Consider the following 26663-nt stretch of genomic DNA (forward strand, 5'->3'; position numbering starts at 1 on the left):
ATATATTTTTTAACGTCTAGGTCACCCGAAGCTACAGCCGACCCTGGAATATGTAGAATTTTATGAAGTTAGAAATGAAAGAAAATATTCTTTGGTTGTTTTAGTGTGGATACGAATATTAGGCTAATGTTATTTCGGCTTATTGAATAATTTTATTGTTTATTTTTTTTAACCAGAGTTAAAATTCTACTTTAATTATTCTCGTTCCAAGACTTTTGAGAGAGAAAGAAGAAGTTAAGATATATTTATTTTATTTTTGTTTGATTTTAATTATTATTTAGATTTTAATTATGTTTTAGATTTTGTTTGCTATAATTTTTTTTAGTGTTTTTATAATTTTTGAATAATTTTTATATCATAGTTATTTTGACCTTTTTCTAAATTATATCTTATGATTTTTTTACTTACATATTATTTATTTTTTATTTTTTTTCTCAAATATTAATTTTTATTTTTCTATAAGTCCGCCTTAATGACATGAATGAACTAGAAATATTTTATTATATAAAAATTAAATTAAATATTTGCTTTATTTAATTTATTAAAATTTTGTTTTATTAATTATATTTTAATATTACCTTTATATAAGAATGACTCTCTCGGAATAAACGTAATAAAAAATATTATTTGTTTATAGTAGAAAAAGGGATATGACATACAAAATAAATTAAATTTAAACTCATTTTAATTTTTTTCAAGCCCATCTTAACATTAATTCTTAAGTCCATCTCTACATACGATATTTATTAATATGACATTTATTAAGAGACGACAAATTTTTGATGTGGTGTTGATGGTTAATGAATGAAATAATTCAGCTAACACGGATTATTGTTATTGCGATTTCATCCAACTTTATTTATATATATATATATATAAAAGAGTCTATTATCATATTAACTAATATTTTCTCTTTTATGTCATAGTGAAATTCAAAAGATTGATAAACTTTGCATCAACATGAAGGCTAAAATTTTATGTGATTGTAAATGGTAATTTTGAGAGTTTTTTTTAGAGTTCGAGTAGGATCATGTTTTTTCCTATTTTTTGTCATGGAAGTTGATGATATTCGGCGAAAATGTAGGACTTTTTCGTGGATTGTTTGCGGATCGAGAATAATTTTATTTTCCATTTCTCATTTTTTTTTGATGATATATTTGGTATGATTTATGTCACTAAAGACAAAAACATGATTAACACGAAATCCCAAGCAAACGACAAATAATCACTTTATATATCTCAAAGATGCTTAAATTGAGAAAATCTTGTTTGTCGTAAATTTTGATTTTTGACATTAGGTGCTTTCAGTCCATGTATTTTGGTCTTCCGTTGGATGCGAAAATTTGTTCTATAACCTCTTTGACCGGTTATTTCCAAAAATGAAAATAAAGTTTTTTTTCTAATATATCAAATTGATTGTCCGCCTTTATTCTCACATAAAGAGTGTGTTTTTATAGTGTCTACCCGAGGTGTTCTAAATGGATTTTTTTATTTCATTAGCTATAGTTTAGATTATATTAAAAATATATAATATTTTTGTATTATAATTATTAAAAATAATTTAGTTTATTTCGTAATATTATATTGATAACATGTAAACTACTATCCAATGTCCGACATTAGTGTATTTCAATTTTTTTATGCCAGGAAAAGGCTGATCCTATCGTTTGCCTGTGGCATCACCCATGGTCGAACATAATGGCATATTCATATGTAAAAAATTAACGAAAACACTCTTCGTTTATTATAAGTGATAAATCCTAGATTTATTTTGTTTAGTGTGAAATCAGAAAACTTTCAACAATCAAAGTCGTCTTTTTTAGATAATGTACAATTCTATGGTAAATATATTATTTGAAATTAGATAGACTATACATTAGTTTTTAATGTTTTTTTTTTTAATTCTCTTCTATTATGTTAATATAATTGTACAAATATAATGGAAAAAAAAATAGAGTTAAATTTATTATATTAATTGGTTCAATATATTAATAATAGTCAATATAGTGTACCTTATTGTTTTGAATGCCATTTTTTTTTGGTAGTGCTTAAACACTAAACCTCATTATTTCAATATTTTATATATGGAAAAAATGATACCCTCCTCCATTACATTTAAAAAAAATATAATAATAATAATAATAATAATAATAATAATAAAGGGAATTCCTAGTTATAAAAATATGAAATTGTTGTAATTAGAAGTATATAAGGAGCAGTAGACACGTTTTTGGTCAAAACATAATCTTTTGAAATGATGAATCTTTCTATGAAGCAATTATTTGACTAATTCAGTTATTACGGCCTGTTTGTTTTGGTGGGGAGATCTAATTTATTATATATAATGATTGTTCATTTAATAGTATAATTTCATTAATTTGAATATGGTAATTTGTGATAAATATAAAATCAAGTAAATTAATATATTTATAAATATATCTATTAAGTTAACTCAAGTTATAAGATTTGATGTTTGAGATATTCTGGTAGTTATTATTTTGTTACATTTTATTTATTTCGAAGATTTATTGAATTACAACTACTAATACAAAAAATAATTATAAAATAATATTTTTATATAATATATATTGTAATATATTAAAAAGAGAAATGATTAGGTGAGGGAATTTGGTAAGAGAATTTGGTGAGAGAATGACGTGGCATAATCTTATTCGATGAAAAAATCAAATAATTTTTCTTTTTTCTCTCTTTCCTCCAACTTTTACATTTTCCAACCAATGAAGTGATGCCCTCACCAAATTCCCTCACTCTATCACTCCTCTATTAAAAATTCATATTATTATTAAAATATTAATATTTTTTTTTTATAAAATATAAATAATTATATTAAAAATATTATATATTTAATTATGTTAAGTAATATTTAAATGAGGATGAACATAAATACCATTATGGTCAACTACTGATTAAACTTAGAAAAGTTACTCAAAATGAACCTTCTTAGTAACACTAATTATAATTATCTTAGTTATAGTTAAGAGTTTGATTCATAGTATATTATAATTATGAGATACGTGAAAATTTTACTAATTTCATAGTTCAAATATTTTTATTAATGAATAATTTATAATTCACATTTTAAATATTTAATTTATTATAATTATACTAAAATATTAAAATATATTTTTATTCAAATTAAATAATTAATTGTCATAAATATTATGAAATATATGTATTTTACTATTTCAATTTTTATTTATTATCAATAATTAAGTTTAACCATCGTAATAAAATCAAACAATCCGGTTGCATTAGGATTTTTGCAGTCAAAATTTGTTTATTCCCATTTTACCATCATATTTGAAGCAAAACTAGACATAAAAAAAATCAAAGAATTAATTAAATTATATACTATAATAAAGTAAAACAGTCTTAATATTTGCTTTTGGAATAAATTGCATTTAGACATATACACTACTATCTCATTTAAAAATAAGAAATTATGACTAAATTATATAAACATAGGGATTTTTTTTTGTTTATTTTGATTATTTTTTATAAAATAAATTTATGACCATATTGAGGAAAAAAAATATTAAAGATAAATATTAATATATATAAATAAATTAACACCATAATAATATAATAATAAGTAAATATATATATATATATATATATATATATATACGTCTAAATTAGATTTATTAATATATTTTTTATTAAATAAATATATATTTAATACTTATTTTATTTAATTAAAATATATTAGAAGAATAATATTCTAAACAAACTTATATCTCAATAATTTAGAACATGATTAATGAAATTATCATGAAAAATAACTTTCATTTAATACTTATCCTTATTTCTTATTCAAATAAGGTAATATATTACTTAATTTATTAAATAAATATTTAAATATAGTTTATATATTAACTAATAAGTTATTAATCTTTTTATTAATTAAAAATAATATTAATAAAAGTCATAAATGAAAATAAAATACTTATTATTATTATCATACCTTAATAACCGGAGAAAATATTATATATTATTATAATTATTCTAGCCACAACCATCCAAAGGTACATGTACGAAACCCTGAATTTAAGAGAGAGAGAAATATAGAGAGAGAAATTCATCATCATTCTTCTTCCCTATCACAAGATCTGATTTCATCTTCTTCCTTCATTTCAACAACAAACTATGGGGCTCAAATCTCTATTCAAGTTTAAGAAGAAGATACGTCGCGGCGTTGCCGGTGCCGGCGCCGGCACTGGAACCGGAGGCGGGGATTCTTCCGGCAACGGTTCATCGGTTTCTCCGTCAAGATCATCATCAATGAGCTCCCGTGCACAGATCGAGGAAGAATTGAAACAAGTATTCAACAAATTCGATGTAAATGGCGACGGTAAGATCTCATCCTCAGAACTCGGATCGATTCTCGGAAGTTTAGGTCATAACGCGACGGAAGAAGAACTGCATAAGATGATTCGTGAGGTTGATTCAGATGGCGATGGATTCATCGATCTGGATGAATTCATTCAATTGAATACGAAAGATATCGATTCTGATGAGATCCTTGAGAATCTTCGTGAAGCGTTTTCTGTATTTGATATTGATAAAAACGGTTCGATCTCTGCTGATGAATTACAGAATGTGTTGAAAAGCTTGGGGGAGGAATGTTCGATATCTGAATGTAGGAAAATGATCAGCGGCGTTGATTGTGATGGTGATGGTATGATTGATTTTGAAGAATTCAAGGTTATGATGACTAAAGGATCGTTATTCAGTGCAATGGAACTGCCTAAACCTAAAGATCATTGAAGAAGATGATGATGAAGAAGATGATGAATTGATGAAGAACAGAAGAAAAAAAAACCAAGTAAATGAATTTTCTTATTTGGTTTATAGATATTATCTTTTGCTTTAAATTGATTGAAATTCATTAGAGAAAAAGACTATTAAATATTTGGGAAATGAAAATCTTTTTTCTTAAATTGATTGAAATTATTATTTTGATTGAATTATTATTTTATTATGCTCCCCACTTTCCAAGAAAAAAGGCATATATGTTGTTTACCACAAAACTCCAATTCCCTTTTGTTGACCAATATTAAATTTGATGTTGATTTATTTAAGATATTTATAGGGTTTTTAATAAATAAATCTTGTTTTAAGTTTTTAGTTGTTATAATATTTTGATATATTTAAAATTTATAATAAAAAAAAATTTTATAAGTCAACATCTTGATAATAATGTTTATGATTCTTAAAAATTATAATAATAAAGATTTTTAATTTAGAAAATAATTTTTATATTCATTAATCAATTCCTTAAGGGGATACACAATTGGCCGAGTAAAATAATATATTTAATTAATTTTATTAAGTTATAATATAGAACTATTATATTTTTTTAATTCAACTTAAACATAAAAAAAAATATTTTTATAGTACTTATAAAGGTTTCATTAATCTAATATTTAAAGTTTTTATAATTTATGATAATTATTAAAATTTTACAATAAAAATAATTTTAAAATATATATTTTTGTTAAACGTGATGACGCAATCTCAATTTATATATATATATATATATATTTTTTTAAATATAAATGTGAGAAATACTCTTTTTATATTTAAGTATTAATATATTATAAATATTAGAATTTTATTTAATAATAAACTTAATTATTTTAAATTATATATAATGGACGGTTTGAAAACAAAAATAAATATTAAATTGATTAATATATACATAAAAATATTATTCTATCTAAATGAATATTTTAATAAGATATTTAAAAATATATATTTTTTAAATAAATTTTAAAAGAAATTGCCCAAATAGTATCAAGGTTGATAAAAAAAATTATTTTTTATTTTAAAATATTATAATCAGCTCTCATTATAATTTGACAATTTTTTTGTAATGTTAATTTTTTTATGATAATTAATTGACATGTTTTAATCTTGTGATGGATGTATAATATTATAATAATTTATAAAATTAATTTTGTAATTTAAATTTCTAGACAAATACTTGTAGATTAATCTAATTTATTTATTGTATTTTAAAATACTTTATAATGGTTCTCGAGTAAGGATAACAACGGTTATCTTACCCGTTGGCGTAGTTGGTAGTGAAGAACTCATGTCCGAATCCAATTTTTATTTTACGATCCGATTCTGAACTTGACGAGTATCTCTATTTGTATCTCCATCTTCAATTTGTCGGATATTCGATTACCAACGTGTACATCATTACATATTACCTGATTAAATATGTTAAGGTTATAGATATTGAAAAAAAATATATAACTTTATTACATCATAAATAATTTAAAATTAATAATACTAAAATAAAAATAAAAACATTACTTATTTATTCAAATGAAATAAATTATATATATTTATTGTAATAATTCTAATTATTTGGATAGTAAAAAGTCACCATTTATACGTTACTAATATATATTTTTAATATTAATATAATTAGGTTTGAATTTTGCGCGTTTTTAATTCCGATAACTTTTTCTCATTATCATATTTAACCCCGATTTAAAATATCCGACCATGACAATTGAATACTCACAAATATTAGATATACGAACAACTATCATCATTAACTATAATTCTTACTCTCAACAAACAATTTTATTTTTGTTAATCTTTGCGTCCTAACTCCATAAAATTATGTTATTTAATATGAATAAAATATTGACATATTTTAACAACACAAAAATATGATTAGTATAGTTAGAAACATATTAATTAATATGTGCATACCAATATATATTTGAGGTAATTTTAGTTTACTATTATTTTAAATTTACTTGCAAATTTTAGTAAAAGCCACTTTCATTGTTACATTTTTTAGTCACAAAATATCACAAAACCTATTTGATAATTCGTACTTTTCATTTTGCTAAGAATAAAAAAAATGTAAAATATTTTATACATTTTTTTTTCCATTAGTATGGTTTTAATTGATAAAAAAAATATATTTTTATTTAGTTTCATATAAAAAAATCTATTTAATTCAATAATAAAATTGTTTTTACTTTTTAATTACATTATTTTCAAAAAATAATTGTAACAAGATGTGACAATATTGTGTTATTCTCTCCTGAATTTGTCTATAAGTTTAACAAATTAGCATAGACAAAACCCTAAGCTCTTGATTTTGATTATTTTAATTAAATTCAAGTAAACAAACGTGTCATCATCAGCAACCACTTTTTTAATCAAATAATTTCATTCATTTATTTATTAAATGGGAAATATTAAACATATTTTACTCATTTGATCTATATTCTTTTTAATATTATTTCAAAATATTAGAAAAATAAAGTTTATTTTGAAAAATAAAAGACAAGACCTAAGTTTTGATGAGATAGTTATTGAATCAGTGTAATATGGAATGTATTTTTCTTTAGAAAAAATAATTTTTTATTATTGAAATAGTCTGAATTTAAAATTGAGAATGAATATAGCAATCTGTTTGAATATAGGATGGCTTTGATATTAAATTTAATATAATTCAAATTATCTTTTGAATTTACTGAATAATAATTTAATATAATCTCAAATAATCTATTTTTTAATCTAGTATGGATTTGATTTGTTTTTCTATTAATTTGAGATGAGCACTAAATTGGTTGTAAAATCTTATTTTATTGAAGAAAAAACCATGGCTAATCATCTATTATTACAAATTGTCCAATATATATTCTATTAAAGTTACATGAGTAACAAAACAAATGCATAATTCAATCAAAATATAAAATATATGAAAATTGCAAGTGAAGTTATTATGCATTATATCTATTTAATAAATAGACTTTTGAGATTAAAATTCTTGAGTTGTTAATGTTCAAATTGAATAAGTTGGTCACAAACTTAAGCTTATATTAATTAAACCAAAATGTGTTATTCAAGGTTAAACTTATATATATTAATATCAAAATGTGTTATGCAAGCTTAAGCTTAAACTTATATTAATTAAACCAAAATGTATTATGCAAACTTAAATAATGTCTTGCTTAACCTTGTTACAATTAAGAATAATCATAGTTAGCACGACTAAGGTTATAATAATAATAAACAATTAAAACAATTTAACACTAGAATTGACTACACTTTTAAGAGCCGTGATATCAAATTATATTTAAATATTGTAACAATTTGATTTAAAGATGGTCATAGCCTAATCTGAAAATTCGTATAAAAATAAAATACATATTTTATGTCACATTATTTTTTAAGAACCATAAACACTTCAAATTTAAAGCATTCTAAATTCTATGTCACAATACTTAAATAGTTCACGTTGCTTTTCTTTTAATATGTCTAAATTTTTTCAAACATATTATAGGTGAATAAATAACAATTATAATGAATTAATACGGATAGAAATGCTACGATTTGGAATGAAAATAATAATGAGATAAAAAATAATTGATAAGAGAGTGTTGTTTGATGGAGGATTAAACACAAGCACATAGACTTTCTCAAATGACTTAGCAACGCAACGCAAACATAACTTCCATTTACGCTAAGTGCTTGCAACAAATTTCAACAATTTTATCGACGTTCAATTTAGGTATACAAATACTAATTAGAGATTCATATTTAGATTCGGCAATCAGCACAAGTATATTCTGATGTCATTGGGTCACAAATAAACTCAAATTTGAAACTAAAGTTGTCTTACCTTAAGTCAATCCTTTGTTGAAGGGCTCAAAAGGCAGCTCATGACCCGGTCTCTAACGGATTCAACATTGCTTTAAGAGTCTGAGCCCTTAAACGACTTTCGGCCATTTTTGGGAGGTAACTAAGCTTCTTGGGCCTAGCCTGCTTCAATCAAATTTATTTTTTTGCCTGCCATCATTCTTTATTACGCCACACACATAGAAAGATTTTCATTGATATATAAGAAAGAGAGCTCCCTCTGAACAGACTCAACAAGTTCAACTACATCGACCATGCCTCTACTCCAGAGGTATACTTTATACTGCCCGAAGGTTATGTAGATTGGAACCAGAGCAATAAGAACGAAATGGTTCAATTTTATACAAGTTCATATTTACAAAACTGTCACTATGCTACGGTCACGAGCTGCCTTAAGGCATGCATTTACTACTCCTAAGCCCGAAGGAAACTGCCCATAAAAGAGAGATCGGTGCCCTTGTCGATGCAGTTCACGATGCGGAGCTTCCAACTAGCTAAGCTAGGTAATTTGTTGTTAGCATATCTATGATAGTAGGAATATGTAAATAATATACTCTATAGGAGAGTCAAAGAATAGACCCGAAACACACTTCTTTTATGAAGGGAACAATCCACCAGAGACCTCTATTGCGGCAAAAGTCAAACAAAAAAGGGCGAGTCAAACAAAAAAAGGACGCCTTGCTTGCCTAAAATTAAAATAAAGTCCCTTACTTCGGTTAGACTTTCTTATTGGAGCATACATAACATACAAGGACTGAAAAGACTATTCTTAGCCTCTTATTCAAGAATCTTTCTAATGAATGGAAGCGAGATTGAATGAACGTATATAAACTACAACTAAAAATTTGCAACCTTTCTCTTATATACGAAAACGATAGCATCAAACTCAACTATTCAATGGCAACAGTTGAGATACAGTTATTTAAATAATATTAATTCATTTTTTTTTTTATTTAGAAGAAAGATTATATTTATATATATCTCTAATCTCTAGTGGTGGTGAGACTGACCAAGATGTATGTCGTCTAACCCGACCTCAGACTCTTTCTTCCCGACCTATTTGACTCACTGACCACAGTTATTCCCCATATCCTGCCACTGAAGCACCCTGTGATCTTTGAGAAGATAATCCTTGGGTTTGATCGACGAACGAAGTGAGAAATATGATATCAAGGCAAGTCGCTACAGGTTGTTTTAACGGTATTAGATAGAAAAACTATTTAATATCTTCTCTTAGATATTCATTCTTCGCGCAAAGGTTTCTGATTTTGTTAGTGTGGAAACTTATATTACTTACGATGTAAGTTTCTTTCTTTTCGATGATTTGTTAAACAATATATTATCTTCATCATCGAAGAATTCACAATCTTATTACTTTGCGACTCCAACCCTCTCAATCTATCTTTATTTCACGTAATGTCTAGTTTGCACAAATATGAGAATGCAAAATCCCAAGCAAGATCTAAAAAAAAAAAAAAAAAAAAAAAAAATAACGTAACATTCCTAATGTATAAAGATAAATATAAAGAATTACCAAATCAATAAATAAATAAACTTGGCAAAAAGAATTACATATTGTATGGGTAAATTATTTAAATGAATTTTATGTTAAAATAAATCAAATCCAATCCCTTTGTTATCCTTTTTCTCGCTAATGGAGCTGTAACTGTAAGAAGAAGGAAGACGATGATGAGCTCAAGTTCAAGCAAGGCGATGGTGACAATGGCGATCAGAGACCTGCATTTGCTTACCTCAACCACATGTATAACACACCGCCGACTTCTCACTTGCGCCGCCACCTCCGCGGTCTCCGCCTTCTCTTCTGGTCGTCTGGTTCCTCAGCCGCCTGACCTTATCAAATGGGTCAAAAGAGAGGGAGGATTCGTTCATCCTTCCATCAAAATTGCTCAAACAGACCCTCACGGTTTCGGATTGGTGGCCTCAGAAGAAATCCCCAAAGGGTCTGACCTAATTTCTCTCCCTCCTCATGTACCCTTGAGATTTGATTCTGACCGTGGCGATAATGCTGCTTCTTACTCTGTTCTGGTTAACTTATCACGCCAAGTCCCTGGTATATATCTCTACTTCATTGCTTTTAATCGCCACTTTGTGATTGATTTTGATTTTGATTTTGATTTATCCGATTGTTCATGATGATGATGTTAGTGTATTAGGTTTTATCTTCTATATACACTGCCGTATACTTAAGTGACTCAATTTTCTTTAAACTGGACTTGTTTAAATTATCAAATATAAGGAGTAAAATGGACACTTGAGAGCCTTTGACAGAGGAGTTATGGGCAATGAGACTGGGACTGAAACTACTTCAAGAAAGAGCTAAAAAGGGTTCATTTTGGTGGCCATATATCAGCAATCTTCCTGATACCTACACTGTCCCCATTTTCTTTTCTGGTGAAGACATAAAGAATTTGCAGTATGCTCCCCTTCTTCATCAGGTATTTTCATTCTTCAAATTGGGATTCCTTATGTTTAGATTGAAATTCATCATCTGTTTTCCATAATCAGGTAAATAAAAGATGCAGATTTCTTCTTGAATTTGATAAATCTGTTAGACAAATGCTTGAAGATGTTGAATTAGATGAACATCCTTTTGGTGGACAAGATGTAGATGCTTCTTCTTTAGGTTGGGCAATGTCTGCAGTTTCGTCAAGGGCGTTTCGCTTGTATGGTGAGAAACTCAGTGATGGGAATCGTGTCAATCTCCCGATGATGCTTCCACTTGTTGATATGTGTAACCACAGTTTCAATCCAAATGCCAATATTGTTCAGGAACTATCCGGAGGAGATAAAGGGATGTTAGTTAAGGCAAGAACCGGTTATCTCTGTCATCTCTCCCCTTTTTACAATCTTTCTAAACAATGTTAAGCCTTGTTTGATCTATTAGGTTACTTGAATAACCAAGTGGTTATTTCAAAATAACTTTGGGTGTTGTAGGTTATCCTGATATGGAAAATGAGGTTATTTGGGTGAAAAACATTAGGGCTTTTCTGGAAAGTGGTATTTTGTGACCATCACTTTTAAAAATTGTGAAGGTGAAAAGTTAAAAGAGTATTGCCTAATAGACCTCAGATTCGATTACCACTAAAAACGCTTTGTTGGAGGTGGAGGGCCATGTTGTGGGGGTTGTGGTAGCTTCTTCTAGGGAATAAACCATGATTTTCAAAAGACGAGATTTTTATTGTCATTTTGATAAAATTCTTGTACAAATAATTTTTGTAAAAATAAAAATGTGTTATTTTAGTTGATGATACAAAAAAATATGATTGATTAGTTGATTGAATGAGTGGGTGATTTGTAATTAATCTCAATACCCCACATATCAACCAATGCCATAGATTACAGATTCTTGTCCTACACAGGTTGTAGCAGAGATGAAGATTCAACGAGATGAACCGTTGTTACTCAACTATGGTTGTTTGAACAACGATCTTTTCCTTTTAGATTACGGTTTCGTCATAACATCGAATCCCTACGACTGTATCGAACTCAAGTACAACGGAGGTCTTCTCGATGCTGCAAGTATGGCTGCCGGTGTTTCTTCACCAAATTTCTCTTCGCCAACACCATATCAACATCATATTTTGTCTCAGCTCAATTTAACAGGAGAAACATCACTTCTCAAGGTCCTGTCATAATCATATTTTTTTTAAATTGTTTTTTTTGGTTGACTGAACACGTTTTCTCACAATCAGGTAACAATTGGTGGTCGAGATATGGTAGAAGGTCGTCTATTGGCTGCTCTAAGGGTATTCCTAGCTAATGATGAGGAAACTGCTAAGAAGATTGAATTAGATACATTAATGTCGTTATCAGTTGAAGCTCCTTTAGGAAAAGAAACCGAGATAGCTGTTTTGAGAACCATGATTGCTTTGTGTGTGATTGCGCTTGGGCATTTTCCGACCAAGTTAACGGAGGATGAATCGTTGTTGAAGAAGAATGGGGTGTCTAGTTCAACAGAGTTGGCTCTTCGGTTCAGAATTGAAAAGAAGTCTGTGATAATAAACGTGATGAGAGATCTCACGAGAAAGGTGAAGTCACTCTTACCCGATAATTCTTCTGCCAATTCATAAGTCAGAAAGATTTCTGCAACAAAAAATAAAAGTTTGAACCCATTTGTTGGGTAAATGGGAAGTAAACATTATTGGTTCTACAATTATTGCATGCTTATGAAGCTTAGGATTGATTTTAATAGAAGTATTGTCTTTTTGAAGGAAAATTACATAATTTTGTAGTTTTTAGTCTTTCTGAAGGTGGTATTGGTATAACTATTGTCTTTTATTTATCATTGCCTTAAAATAATTGATGTGTTTAACATGTTTTCAACTATTTGCATTAGACTATGGAATGATGTACTTTATTGTTTTTTTCCTTCTTCCCCATTACCCATTTGAGATAATTTATTAGTTGATCCATTAATCACAATAATTGATTCTTTATTCATATGATTTAGGGCTCAAAAACATTAGAATATATTTGATTTCAATTCAAGCTACAATTTGATTGTAAATTGTGGTTAAAGAAAGATTATTATGATATATTAATTCATTTGGGAAACACAATTTCATCTAGAGTTTGAACCCTTTTTTTTTTAATCTTTGTTCCAAATTTCATTCGGAATGCTTAAGCAAATACTCTGTAAACACACTTAACAGCGCAGACGGTTGGATACTCTGTAAACACACTTAACAGCGCAGACGGTTGGAAATCCAAATCAGAACACACTTAACATGTTGTTGTCGTCTAACCGACTCGAACTCAAAATCTCAGGGATAGGCCGGGAATATCCAACTTTTGTTGCCACTATAAGAGATGAATTTGAACTTAGTTTGGCTCGGATTTGAATTTAGAATAGAACAATTGTCTAAGGTTCGATTTTCAGTCACTCTATTCGAGTCCATTAAGAATACCCTAATTCGAGTCTCATTAAGAACACCCTTATTCAAGAGTTGGGGTCATGGATCAAAGATTGAAAAAAAGAAAATCTAAGATTTTGTGAGGAAGAAGATAAAAGAAAAAGAGAAGTTCATCATGTTATGCATAAACATGTCTGTAAAGTTACAAAGAAGAAGAAGGTAAATAAAGATGGAGATTCCATTGATGAACTCATCTCTTTCTTATGAATTAGTTACTACTACTACTACATGTTACCGACTGTAATAATAGGTCTGGCTGTGAGTCCTAAAGGTGATCGAGACCGTTGTTGTCTCCGGCGAGGGTTGATCCTCCGGCTAATCTCCGGCGGCTGTTGATAAGAATCAATCTCTTCAATTTCTTGTTTAATCTTTCTCACTTGACTATGGATTATTGCAATACCCATGTACCTTTCTTCTTTCTTCTCCTTATTGCTGTTCTTAATGTCGTTGTTGCCGGCGACGGCGGCGGCGGCGGTTGTATGTTTTGCTTCCTCCATTATTGATCACCTCTTTCTCTCTCTATGTTTATAATCTTATTATATGGTTTCCATCTTTTTGAGAGAGATGATGATGTATTTATAGTGAGAAATCAAATTTGGATACAAGTTGGAGACGTTGTGTTTAGACCGGACCGAATCATTAAAGAAAAAAACCGTTTCTGTTGGTGCTTCTTTGGCAATTTCTGATTGGTTAGCCCTTACGTGACGTGTCCGTGTGAATCTTCTTTTATTACTACCTATGATATATTGCCACATATACATTCCTAGGTTTATTTTTTTTTTTTAAGATTAGGAAATATTTTTAAAATTTTAAATAAGAAAATGAGAAAATTAATTTTATGATAATTCTCTATCAAACAAACCAGGCTTAGGTTGGTGAGATCTTGGTCACCATTTTATCTTTTTGGAAAAGGATGGTCTTTTTATTTTATAGTAGTAAGAACTTTAAATTGATTTTATTTTGAAACACACTGTTTTATTCTATACATAGATTCACATGAGTGTTTATTATGATATTCTATTATATTAAATTAAAAAAAAAAATGAGTTTAATCTTAAAGAAATGTAAAAATAAAGAAATAAGTTAACTTGGTTTGACTAGTTTCTTGTTTGGTCAAATACAAGATGAATAATAAGCATATATAGGAATATCCTAATTGGAAGAACATTTAACACGTTGAGGTTGACTGACGGATAATTCCTACCCCATCTATAAATGGCCTGTTTTTTTAGGTATAAATATTAGTTATATTATAATTGCCTGCCTTTAAGTGTATAGTCTAAATAAGGATATATATTATCATAAAAAAATAATTTTATTTTGTATTAATTATTTATATATATAAAAACGTCTATATATTTAAGTACCAAAACAATCTCAAAGCATTATCAGACACATAATTTGAGAATTTTGATCACTTAATGAAGATGGTTAAAGACTTTAATTACTAAGTGTATATTCTAAATAAATATATATTATGAAAATAAATAATTTGATATATATATATATATATTTTTTTTTTTTACTTCTTATTCTGTATTATTAATTAATTATTTTTTTTTATATATATAACTCTTATTAAATTAAATGATTTTTTTTTTTGTATAAAAGAAAATAGTTTATATATATAACTAACGGAAAACTAGCATGATACCTCACCGCCATGGTTCCCCGTTTAAACTCAAAACTAGAGCGGTCAGACGGGTCAACCCATGGAGGGGCGGACCTACCCATCAAAACTCATCGCTTAACGGGTCGACGGCGGTCCGACTCACCATCCCGGCGGGCGGAAAATCTCCAACCCAACCCAATGTGGGTTGCGGGTTAGACGGATTTGGCGGGCCCGCCCGCGGGTTGTCTCACTATAAATAAAAATCATTAATAGTTCTAAAAAATAAGAGTTTAAGAACATGATTAAATAGTCATAATACACACCAAAAAAAGTTTTGTCTATCATTACACATTAATTGACTAAATAATTTAACAAAATAACTCAAATTTGACGGCTCTACTCAATGCGTCTCCAAATGGAATCGAACTCATGACATTTTGGTTTTCTTAACCGACTCTTACATCGAATTATCTTGGTGGGATTATATATATAAATCAAACTCTCGAAAATTTTAATTTTAAGTCAGACTCTTGATACTTAAATTATTTTCCATTATTGCAAATTTAGAGTTAGTCCTTGGTAAATTAAAAAATACATCTCACACAATAATCTCAAACAAAAATAAAATATAAATCTAAAATAAAAAAAGTTATCATTTTATCAATAATTTTCTTTTGTTAAGTTTTCTAAAGAGTTCTATGATTAATCATTCACATCTTTCCATTTTAGAGATAATAAAAAAAATGGAACTCTTAGGACTAATAAGACTGAATAGACTGACCCGACCCTTCTCTTTTTCCCTGTCTCCCGCGCCGATATCGGTGGCTGAACCCCAACTGCTCAATTCTCATACACTTATTCTAAGTATATTTTTTTCTTTCTAAATTTAGTTAGATAAGTTAGTTTAAAAACAAAAATAATAGATGACATGGAAATAGGGAATAAAAGTAGGATAAATTAATTTTTTTTTTTATTAAACGGACTTAACCTAAATGATATATATAAGCTATAACTAAGGTGGCAAATGAATCCTTTGGTGAAAGTGAAAGAGGTTGACTTTGATTAAGTTCGAATCGGTTCGATTGATTAATATTCGAGTTCGACTTCATATAATATTTGTTTGATAATTTATCGAGTTTTTTCGAGTCTTATAATATATATATATATATATATATATTTATTTATTATTTTAATATTAAAATTTAAAACAAATATTATTTATAAAAGACTCTTCAAAATCTATAAGTGCCCACATCTTTATTTAAATGTTGAATCTGTATTTAAGTTTTATATTTTTTTTTAAAATATTTTTTTGATTTAAGTTTGAACTCGAACTTAAAAATTTAAGTCTAGTTCCAGCTTTTCGAGTCGAGAAACGAGTCAGCTCAAGTTCGAACTTGGTCAAAGTTAAACTAAAGTTGAGTGGCTTGACTTAGAGCATCAGCATCGCATAATTTAAGACATTTGCCCTCTTATTTTGTCAAATCTATATTCATCTCAGCACTCACCAATACTTCCTCCCGCCCTCTTATCTAAATAATTTAAAAATAAATTTTATTTATAATATTTTAAATAAATAACTAATTTATACTATTATAACTAATATTCCTATATACTAGATAGAAAAATTTGTTAATTTAAATCCTTAAAACGTGTTAATATAATTAATAAAAAAATATATTAATTTATTTAAAATATATATTTATTAATTAAATATATAAGTAATATTCCTATATTATATATATTATAGAAAAATTTGATAATTTCACCCTTAAAACATGATAATATAATTAATAAAAAAATATATTAATTTATTTGAAATATATATTTATTAATTAAATATATATATAACTAATATTAAATGAATTGAAATATAAAATATTTTTATAATTTAAAATAAATTTGAGAATAAATAACTAATATTACTATATTATATTATAATTTAATATATAATTAATATTCCTATATTATAGTAAAATTTTTAGAATATATATTTATTTAATGTTATTATAATGTTAATTAAAAATAAAAAAATATTATAATTAAATATATAACCAATATTCCTATATTATAGAATATATTATATAATTATGAAAATGTCATAGGAGTGCATGACCGACATAAAGGGCACTGCCCTCTTTTTGCTTTTATCTCCAATGCAAAAAATGAAAAAAAAAAAAACAGACCTGCCCTTCACGTATAATATTTTATTTAGTATAATATTTTATTTAACGTCGTTTTAATAGAATTTTTTTAACTAATCTAAATTTGTTTCAATATTGACATACAAATGGTGTTCTTAATGTTAAATAAATCTATCTTATAATAACTACTTAATCTAACATAAGTTTTGTGTAAATTGATTATCAATATCAATTTTGTATAAAACCAAATTGTAGATCTAATTATTATAAAAATTGAATAACACCCTTAGTTACAAGAATCTGAATAAAAAAAATAACTAAAAAATCAGATCAACATTCACATGTTAGTTTAAAAAAGATGAAAAGTGTAAAAGAAGATCCAATAATAATTTAGCAAATAATTCAAAATTTGAGACCATGTTCAGAATTCTATATAATAAATAACCAGCCAAAGAAATCTGATTCAAATCATCAAAACTAAAAAATAAATAAAAGACAGTTTCTATTCATCCTTGATTTCCATGGATTTAAGAGCCTGAGAAGCTTTGAAATCTGAGACAGCCTGTTCAAAGACACTATTAATATGTTTACAAGTCAACATCAATTCTTGACATGCATCTTTCAACACCTCACTTGCAGGATCACCTACAATAACAAAAAGATCATCCAAAAATTTATTGGTGATTCCTCTTCGTCTTGATGCATATTTGGATCTTCGTATAAAAGTGTTTTCAAATAGACCCATGATCGAAAAGATAGAGGATATGTGTCATCACTCGAAAATCAAGACTTTCACTTCTCTTAAGAAGTAATAACTCATTTGCAAAGAATGGAATGGAACATTGAATAAATTTCTATGCTTTGTTTAGTGTTTGTTTCAAGTTGTGATCAGAAACATATAGGATTTATTTATTTTGAATCATGTATATTAGATTTTAGATAAAAGACAACCCGACTTACCAGTTGTCTGGACCCTCATATTTACTCGAGCTTCAGATGGATGCGGCATGCTGTACCCACAAGAAACCACCCTCGGGCTGCAACACCACAAGAAGTTTAGATTGATTTAACAAAACCAGCATCAAAATCAATATAGCACTTTGGAGTTGGCAGATAAATAGGATAAAAGGAAAAATTGGAAGAAAGAAAACATGCCTATCTAGCAAAGGGTAACTAGTTCATCATGTTATTTTAGCTAATGTTCATACCTTTCTAGCTAAAATCTTTCATTCGAACTGCATACACCGATTTTCAATTGTTCAAATAGAATGAAAAGACCACTTACTCTTGATTGAGTGTAAATCTAACAGAGTTAGCTAGAGTATGATCCTCATTAGTTATTGAGAATGTTGATGAACTGGGGTCCTGAAGTGATCCGTGTTCCATTACTGCAAGATTCAATTCTGAAAAAATAAGAGATTTTTATGCAATGTCTAAGCATCAAATAAGCACAACTAGTCATCAAAATACAAAACTAAACCAGAAGATCTGTCATTCAAATAAGAAAACAAGCTAACAAAAACCATGACAGATTGTCAAACTTTTGCTTCATGTTGTAAAATAGGAAGATACAGGTTTCCCCAGTATAAAGCTGCTGACTTTATCTCTGGATTTAGAGATATAGAAGTTTATTCAACAAAATCAATTGAAACAAAAGAAACCCAAGTTTTCTACATTGATATTAAAGGTTAATCTAAGTAGAATAATGCAATTTCTTCAAAGAAATTATCACATATTGTGTACAGACATTGATAATTGCTTTACAAATGAAGAGATCTCAAGCCTGTTACAAATATATGAAGAATAATACCTAATACCGAGATGAAATCGAATCTTCTGCTTAGCGCGGGTAATTTGAACTCTCTAGGGTTTGAACGGAGAAGAAGATGATTCAGATTTTTCTCGATTTTTCGGCTTCCTTCTTTCTGTCTTCAGTTCTTCATATATATAGGCAGTCTAAGGGCTTGTTTGGTTTGCATATCCTTTTCCTTTTTATTTATTCTGTTTTCCTATTTTTTCAATTCAAAGGCCCAGCCCAGGATGAAGACGGGCCTCGATTAGGCTTCTTTAATACTAAAGCCTATTTGCAAATACAAGGCCTTGTTATTAATCTTTTTGTATTTAGATAGAATAATATAATTTTAGTTTTATTTAATCGTATGAAATTGTAAATAATTAGTTTTAATTAATTGTATGAAATTGTAAATAATTAATTTTATGATTGAGGTGAGATCACTAATAAATATATTTTTAAACAATTTTTTTTTGTCAAGATTAAAAAAATTAAAATTGAGTGATAAGAAGTTTGGATAAAAGTAAAAAATTTGGGTCCATAATTTAATTTTTAATAATTATAAATTTTATTTTAAAAAATATATATAATTATTTCCCTAATATATATTTAAAATATTAATATAATTAAAAAATATATATTAATTGATTCATAGTAAATATTAACTAATTAAATTATTAATAGTCCTATGCATATTAGTTTTGGGTCATTGAGGCGGGAGGCTCTATGGGCCGGGCCTGTTGATGGTTATTCTTGGTTAATATTTTATTTACTTTTTGAAACACAAAACAAAAAAAAATTGAATCTACACATATATTTAAATTATATTTAGTTAGGAATTTATGTTAAATTTCTTCATTATAATTTTAACTAATATATTATTCGCGCAATGCACAAATGTAGAGTAATCTTATATATAACTAGCATTTAGCCCGTGCATTTGCACGAATAATAATATATAAAAACATGAAAAAAAAATTACGGATAACATTTTTAATTTTATTTTTAACCGTTTTAAATTTATGGGTGGGTCAACCCACAATCCGACCCAAGTATCCATTTATTCAACATCATTATATATTAGTTAGTTAGTTAAAAAGTTAAACTTATATTAATATTAAAACGTCCCGCGTTTATCAAATTTGGTGTTGAATTTAAAATATAAAGTTAAAGAGTTGTACTTGTTTTTGTTAGGTTGCAAGTTCGAAACATACTTCTAGCATTTTTAATTTTATTTTTAACCGTTTTAAATTTAAAAACGGGTCAACCCACAATCCGACCCAAGTATCCAAATTAACCACAGCTCTCGACCCGGCAATCCGGACACTTTAAAAATTAAGCATCATTATATATATATAGATTAGTTAGTTAAAAAGTTGAACTTATATTAATATTAAAACGTCCCGCGTTTATCAAATTTGGTGTTGAATTTAAAATATAAAATCTTTGTAGCCTAGTTGGTTAAAGAGTTGTACTTGTTTTTGTTAGGTTGCAAGTTCGAAACATACTTCTAGCATTTTTAATTTTATTTTTAACCATTTTAAATTTAAAAACGGGTCAACCCACAATCCGACCCAAGTATCCAAATTAACCACAGCTCTCGACCCGGCAATCCGGACACTTTAAAAATTAAGCATCATTATATATATATAGATTAGTTAGTTAAAAATGTGAACTTATATTAATATTAAAACGTCCCGCGTTTATCAAATTTGGTGTTAATTTAAAATATAAAATCTTTGTAGCCTAGTTGGTTAAAGAGTTGTACTTGTTTTGATAGGTTGCAAGTTCGAAACATACCTCTAGCATTTTTAATTTTATTTTTAACCGTTTTAAATTTAAAAACGGGTCAACCCACAATCCGACCCAAGTATCCAAATTAACCACAGCTCTCGACCCGGCAATCCGGACACTTTAAAAATTAAGCATTATTATATATATATAGATATATATAACTTAAGTAATAGAATAAATTGATAAAAATAAAATACATTTTCTATTAAAAAAAATTATCATTATATTTATAATATTTATTATTTGACACATTATTTTTTAAAACTGAATAAACAATTAAACTTGTTAAATAATTATAATAATAATACATAATAAAATGATTTTCTTAGAAATGACATCTTATTATAGAACAACAAACTCATGCACCTCCCATAAAATGTTCATCTACCATGTTTTACATTGCAAAGAAACTTACTTATTTTTTTGTTTTTGTCGTCGTCATCATCTTTATCATCTTCTTCTTGGTCATTAATATTTATGGTCTCAATAGAAGGGCTCGGGTGGTTGGAGCAGTTTTATGGTCGTCGAACTACAAAAATATAGAAGGGCTCGGGTGGTTAGAGCAGTTTTATGGTCGTCGAACTACAAAAATATAGAAATGAACGATATCAGTTTTATTGTAACTCTACAATAATTTTGTTTTTTTACATATCTAACAAATTAAATGAAAAAAATATACAAAGTTTAAATATAAATTACTCAACATCCATCATTCTCTTTTTACATCACCCTTGTTTATCATGATTTTTTTTAATTAAAAAATAATTTATAAATATGTATTTATAAATGTTATATTGAGAATTAAATGAGAGGAGATAATATTTATATTATATTAAAAAATAAATTAAGAGATAAATTATTTTTCTTAATTTAAATTTATTTTTATTATAAAGAATAATATATATATATATATATATATTATTATGAAGAGAATGAATATTTATATATTTTTTATTTTTTATTCATTTATATTGAGAAATATAATTTTTTTATTAGATATAAAATGTATATTATATATGGATATTTATGTATAGAGAAATGATAAAAAAACATAAATATTTTAAAAAAATGTGTCACATCTTTAATGAATTATAAATTTAAATTTTTAAATACTTTATTGAATTTTAAAATTTTTCTCTTTTATTAAAATTTTAATCCACTTAATTAAATTGCACATTCATCTTACTCTTTTCTTTCTCATTGTATTTTTTTTTTTTTTTTTATCAATTCTCTATTATAAATTTATTATATTATTTAATATTTAGATTTTCATTTAATTGTTTTTATTTCATTGATTGTTTTTTTACATTATGTAACTTCTTATTTTTATTATTTATAATTATTTTAAAATAAAAATTATTATTTTTTTTTGAAAAAGAATAATTTAAAAATGAAGAAGTTATCTTTGTAAATAACCCAAGAAAAAACTTTCCCTTTGCCGCAAACAACCGCTTAGGTATCCACCCTTATAAAAGAAGACCGACGGCATCTTTGCGATGAAAAACTTGCAAGAGAGAAAGTAATCATCAAAGAACGAATTCGAATCTCTCTCTCTATCTAGGTTTTTCCAATCGCTAAAACCCTTACGTCTTTCATACTATCCAATCCTGAAACCAATTAGATCGAACTGTTTCGTCGATTATATTTCCGAATTGTTTCCGTAAAACAAGGAGCGGGCAGAGATTGAACGATGTCTGCTATTCTGTGCGGCAAGAGATCCATTTTCGAAGACCTACAATCATCTCCTCAATCATCACCGGCTCCTAAGAGGATCCGGTGTTCCTCTTCAAGGTCTCCAGTTCATCCTTGTCCTTCCAATTCCTCACTTGTCGATCAGCTCAGACTTCTCTTTCCTCGGATGGATATTCAGGTACCATAGATCTAGATTTCATTTTCCTAGAACAAATTATTCTTATGTTCTTGTTCTTTTCCTCGATTGTAGTTGGATTTGGTCCCTAGGTTTGATTCTATAGATTTAAACAAAGTTGTTTGAAGTTGTGAATTATGGAAAATAGGTTCTTGTATTCGTCTGCTGCAAACATTCAAACGATCTGATATCTAAATCCATACACAATTTTGAAAAATTATACATGTTCCAGAAAATAATTTTGTGATCATACACAGTGAGAATCAGTGTTTATGGAGCAGGATATTAGGCATATGAGAGATTTAGGGCAGAGATTGTGATTTCATGGTTGGTGTATATTGTTGATTGGTGAGATGTTACTCTTTAGAGGTTCATGAGGCAAGATTATGATCAAGAATAATGCAATTTCCTGTGGTAAAATGTATGGTCATACAAAAAACCTATGAGTGGGAAGAAAAAAATGAAGGATGAATAAGAAGATTGTGTTGTTTTTACAGTCAGCACACAATTGAGCCCCAATGTGATTGATTATCATGTTCTGGCAAGTATTTTGACTGCAAATGGGTTTTTTTCATTATGCAATAGTGAATACATTTATGTACTTTCATAAGCATTGTCTACTTTTACCCAAGTTTAGATAAGTTATTAGTTTGTTTTATGAGGCAACCTCTATTCTATATACAAGTACTAGCTGTAAATGAATTCTCTCCAAAAATTTTTCCTCTCAACATTTTACTCAATTTTCCCTTATTTCTTTTTGCTTTTAAACCTAAGCCTCACGAAGTGTACCAAGTGGTATTAAAGCTCATCAAACCAAATAAGAAAGAAGTACATATCGAGTTTTGTGTTGTTAGAATCTCAATGGTAAGAGCCATTCCTAAAGTTTATCATCTAATTTACTTTTATCGTAAGTTGTGAGATAATTGTTGGACATGATGTTAGTTCGTTATATGAGTCAACCTATATGCTTATAAATAGAGGTACTAGCTGTAAATGAAACATATGAATTGAAGAACAGTTCTCTTGACCTCTCATCGTTATTGGATTTCACTCATCTCAACTTGTCTATCATATTATCCCTTGGTTCTTTTAATTCCAATCCCTAACCAGGCCATTTGGAGGCATTTTCCTAACAGAGTAACTGAATAGTGATAGGTTGTTCTGATTTTCAGGATCTTGTAAGAACCCTGAATGAATGCGGTAATGATTTGGATTCCGCTATCAAGAGCTTACATGAGCTTTCTCTTGGACATGGTAACCCTGATATTGTGTCCCAGTTAAATGCATCGCCAGAGAAAGGTAGTAATTTTATTTTATTTTTGGTACTTGTGGCTGGTTTCAAGTCTCGAGGTCCACATTGCTTCAATCATTAGTTCATTTTCTCTAACATTCACAAACTTATATGTTCATGTTTGTATTTCTGTTTTAGATAGGAATCTTCAAGGTAGGTGCAACATATCTTTCGTTTCCCACTTTTAGATTTGTTTCATTTACCTTACCATTCTTTACTAAAATTTTAACTTTGAAGGATAAGGGGGTTTCATTGTTGTGCTTTTATGCCTATTTGGTATTATGATGTTGATAATGATACAACAAAATCTACATTTGTTATGTTTTTAAAAAATCACAATCATTTAGAAAATAATATAGGTCGAGATATAGAAAATTGTATGCATCATGATTTTTATGCCCAATGATACACAAAATTACAATATTATTTGGATCATCATCCAAAAAACACAATCTTATACCCAAACAAAAGAAAATCACTTTCAGCAATTTTCCAATGGGATCGTGATTGTGACAGATTGCGGACTGAGTTTTCTTGTCTGCCTCTGTTTAGATCCACTACAATATGTCTCAAAATTTTTTGAAGTGTATGTACTCTCTGGCCACTCATGTTTTAGGTCTTTTGGGGATATATACCATAAGTGTATAGTATACAAAGTTGAGGTTTATTCACTAACAAGAGAATCGATATGTATGTATGTACGTATGTATGTGCTAAAATAATGTAGCAGGTGGAGTGTCTGTGGCTGTGGATGGAAATGTAGCTCCTCTTGTTCTTGAGTCGCCTTTAGAGCAGAAGAACTTCGCCGCCACCCCAAGGGATGGTTCTGAATGGGTGGAACTGTTGGTGAATGAAATGATGAATGCATCTAGCATAGATGATGCTAGATGTCGTGCCACAAAAGTTCTAGAAAGCCTCGAGAAGTCAATTGGAGCAAGTCACAACAACACCACTGCAGAGGCAACAAAAGACATTCATAAGGTGAGTTTTTAGCTCTTTTTTGTTGACAACACATTTAACACACAATCAAATGTGTCGATTGGATTGGACTTAATTAGGGTCTTGAACTAAAAGGCTGAGTTTGAGGTCTCAGGTTCGATCCCAACTTAGACCACCTGAGTAAAGTTCAGGAAAGGGTATTGTTGTACTCGAAGCCAACATGTTTGTTTGTTGTTGCAGGAGAACATGATGCTAAAGGAGCAAATTGAATTATTGCTAAGGGATAACACAATTCTGAAACGAGCTGTATCGATTCAGCATGAAAGACAGAAAGAATATGAAGATAAGAATCAGGAAGTTCAACATCTCAAACAAATGATATCCCAATATCAGGAGCAGATGAGAACACTTGAGGTTAGTAAATTCATTTATATGCAGCGTCCTTCTTTCAATTTGTTTTTCAAATCTTTGTTTGTTTGACATAGGACTTTAAAATAAACCGAAAAACAAAACCCCATTTTCCTAGAGACTTATATTATGTGTTGTTATAGGTGAACAATTATGCGCTGTCAATGCATCTGCAACAAGCACAACAAGGAAACTCCATTCCTGGTCGATTCAATCCCGATATATTTTAAATAAAGAGATAGATGATGATTATGATAATGCTGAAGAGTAACTTTCTTGAGAGGTTAGCCAACCGAGCAAAGTTGATTATGTTTCATCAGTAATACTACATTTTTAATATGTTGCTTTCTTTTTTTAATGAATGGTTTATGTAACATTACCCGTTTTTACATCGAATTGTAATGCAACTTGTAAAAGTCCCATATATGTTAATTTATTATGACTTTTAAGTTGTGTCATGGGTGATTGGTTTTAATTTCACTTGTTAGGATGATAGTGATGATATAATGATTCCATTGAAATAATTCATATCATTTAAGGAGTCTTCTTCTATTTTTGTTCTTTTAGGCTATTTACGAAAAATTTAAACGGTTCAATTGGCTTCCTCCAATTGTAAAAATTTGTTTTTAAATAATACAATTTTACATAAAAGTGGTTTTGTTTATGATAATTTTTAATAGAAAAAAGATATTATATTTATCTACAAAATTTAATTATGTATTAAAAATATTTTGTTTCTGAAAAAGCAATTGATCTGTTGATAATGACATGTATTTTTTTGTGTGTATTAATTAATATTTTATATTATATATTAAAATAATAATTCTAATATACAAGAATGTACTATCTTCCAAGAGAGAGCCAATAAATAAGTTATAAATATTAGATTGAAAGATATCTACAATTTTGTGCAAGATGTCATGGTCCACTTAAGTTGGATGGAAAACCAGCTCACAAAAGAGAAATATCTAGAAAGTTCTCTAGAACATTCTAGAAGTGCCCAGATTCTTTCTTCCAAGGATTTCTCTAGAATTCTCTAGGAAGTCCTTAATGTAAATAAGTAGGAAGATGTCTCTAGAATTCTCTAGGACTTGTAAAATATAATTAAATATTAGAAGTCTCTAGAAAGACCTAGGATAAAAGAGTATCTAGAATGATCTCCTCCCATGTATATAAACAAGCCTT

At 28.0% G+C, this 26663-nt stretch overlaps 5 protein-coding genes across 7 annotated transcripts; 3 read left to right on the plus strand and 2 right to left on the minus strand.

Annotated features, from left to right (window-relative positions):
• Nucleotides 1-4048: 4048 nt before the first annotated feature.
• Nucleotides 4049-4816, plus strand: LOC124936016 (probable calcium-binding protein CML25). The gene has a single exon (XM_047476466.1). The coding sequence runs from the start codon at nt 4168-4170 to the stop codon at nt 4786-4788; it is 621 nt and encodes a 206-aa protein (XP_047332422.1). The 5' UTR covers nt 4049-4167; the 3' UTR covers nt 4789-4816.
• A 5512-nt stretch (nt 4817-10328) lies between these two features.
• On the plus strand, nt 10329-13032 carry LOC124936072 (actin-histidine N-methyltransferase). Its single transcript, XM_047476529.1, has 5 exons — nt 10329-10768; nt 10987-11153; nt 11224-11523; nt 12078-12341; nt 12411-13032. The coding sequence occupies exons 1-5, from the start codon at nt 10384-10386 to the stop codon at nt 12786-12788; spliced, it is 1494 nt and encodes a 497-aa protein (XP_047332485.1). The 5' UTR covers nt 10329-10383; the 3' UTR covers nt 12789-13032.
• A 700-nt stretch (nt 13033-13732) lies between these two features.
• LOC124936804 lies at nt 13733-14165 on the minus strand. Its single transcript, XM_047477330.1, has one exon. It carries the CDS (start codon nt 14126-14128, stop codon nt 13856-13858), a length of 273 nt encoding a protein of 90 aa, XP_047333286.1. The 5' UTR covers nt 14129-14165; the 3' UTR covers nt 13733-13855.
• A 3596-nt stretch (nt 14166-17761) lies between these two features.
• On the minus strand, nt 17762-19328 carry LOC124936859 (DNA-directed RNA polymerases I and III subunit RPAC2). Of its 2 annotated transcripts, none has more exons than XM_047477381.1 (4): nt 19198-19328; nt 18673-18775; nt 18348-18424; nt 17762-18032 (listed from the first exon to the last, which is right to left on the minus strand). In XM_047477381.1, exons 2-4 carry the CDS (start codon nt 18771-18773, stop codon nt 17890-17892), a joined length of 321 nt encoding a protein of 106 aa, XP_047333337.1. In that variant the 5' UTR covers nt 18774-18775; nt 19198-19328; the 3' UTR covers nt 17762-17889. The 2 variants fall into 2 exon arrangements, with proteins under 2 accessions (XP_047333337.1, XP_047333338.1); XM_047477382.1 differs by having other exon boundaries at nt 18673-18790; nt 19198-19295.
• Nucleotides 19329-22459: 3131 nt separating this feature from the next.
• LOC124936789 lies at nt 22460-25936 on the plus strand. Of its 2 annotated transcripts, none has more exons than XM_047477317.1 (5): nt 22460-22843; nt 24013-24139; nt 24862-25112; nt 25311-25484; nt 25622-25936. In XM_047477317.1, the coding sequence occupies exons 1-5, from the start codon at nt 22664-22666 to the stop codon at nt 25706-25708; spliced, it is 819 nt and encodes a 272-aa protein (XP_047333273.1). In that variant the 5' UTR covers nt 22460-22663; the 3' UTR covers nt 25709-25936. The 2 variants fall into 2 exon arrangements, with proteins under 2 accessions (XP_047333273.1, XP_047333272.1); XM_047477316.1 differs by having other exon boundaries at nt 22461-22843; nt 24859-25112.
• Nucleotides 25937-26663: the final 727 nt, after the last annotated feature.

This window comes from Impatiens glandulifera, chromosome 4, assembly GCF_907164915.1.
Source record: "Impatiens glandulifera chromosome 4, dImpGla2.1, whole genome shotgun sequence".
NCBI lineage: Eukaryota > Viridiplantae > Streptophyta > Magnoliopsida > Ericales > Balsaminaceae > Impatiens > Impatiens glandulifera.

Bases quoted from the DNA above. Each gene is read 5' to 3' on its own strand.
- LOC124936859 (XM_047477381.1), bottom strand. From the start codon at position 18,773: ATGGAACACGGATCACTTCAGGACCCCAGTTCATCAACATTCTCAATA. The intron at 18,425-18,672 runs GTAAGTGGTCTT...GTGGTGTTGCAG, and splicing joins AGATTTACACTCAATCAAGA to CCCGAGGGTGGTTTCTTGTG. The intron at 18,033-18,347 runs GTAAGTCGGGTT...TTGTTATTGTAG, and splicing joins TATGAGGGTCCAGACAACTG to GTGATCCTGCAAGTGAGGTG.
- LOC124936789 (XM_047477316.1), top strand. From the start codon at position 22,664: ATGTCTGCTATTCTGTGCGGCAAGAGATCCATTTTCGAAGACCTACAA. The intron at 25,113-25,310 runs GTGAGTTTTTAG...TTGTTGTTGCAG, and splicing joins CAACAAAAGACATTCATAAG to GAGAACATGATGCTAAAGGA. The intron at 25,485-25,621 runs GTTAGTAAATTC...GTGTTGTTATAG, and splicing joins AGCAGATGAGAACACTTGAG to GTGAACAATTATGCGCTGTC.
- LOC124936072 (XM_047476529.1), top strand. From the start codon at position 10,384: ATGATGAGCTCAAGTTCAAGCAAGGCGATGGTGACAATGGCGATCAGA. The intron at 11,524-12,077 runs GCAAGAACCGGT...TGTCCTACACAG, and splicing joins ATAAAGGGATGTTAGTTAAG to GTTGTAGCAGAGATGAAGAT. The intron at 12,342-12,410 runs GTCCTGTCATAA...TCTCACAATCAG, and splicing joins GAGAAACATCACTTCTCAAG to GTAACAATTGGTGGTCGAGA.
- LOC124936016 (XM_047476466.1), top strand. From the start codon at position 4,168: ATGGGGCTCAAATCTCTATTCAAGTTTAAGAAGAAGATACGTCGCGGC.
- LOC124936804 (XM_047477330.1), bottom strand. From the start codon at position 14,128: ATGGAGGAAGCAAAACATACAACCGCCGCCGCCGCCGTCGCCGGCAAC.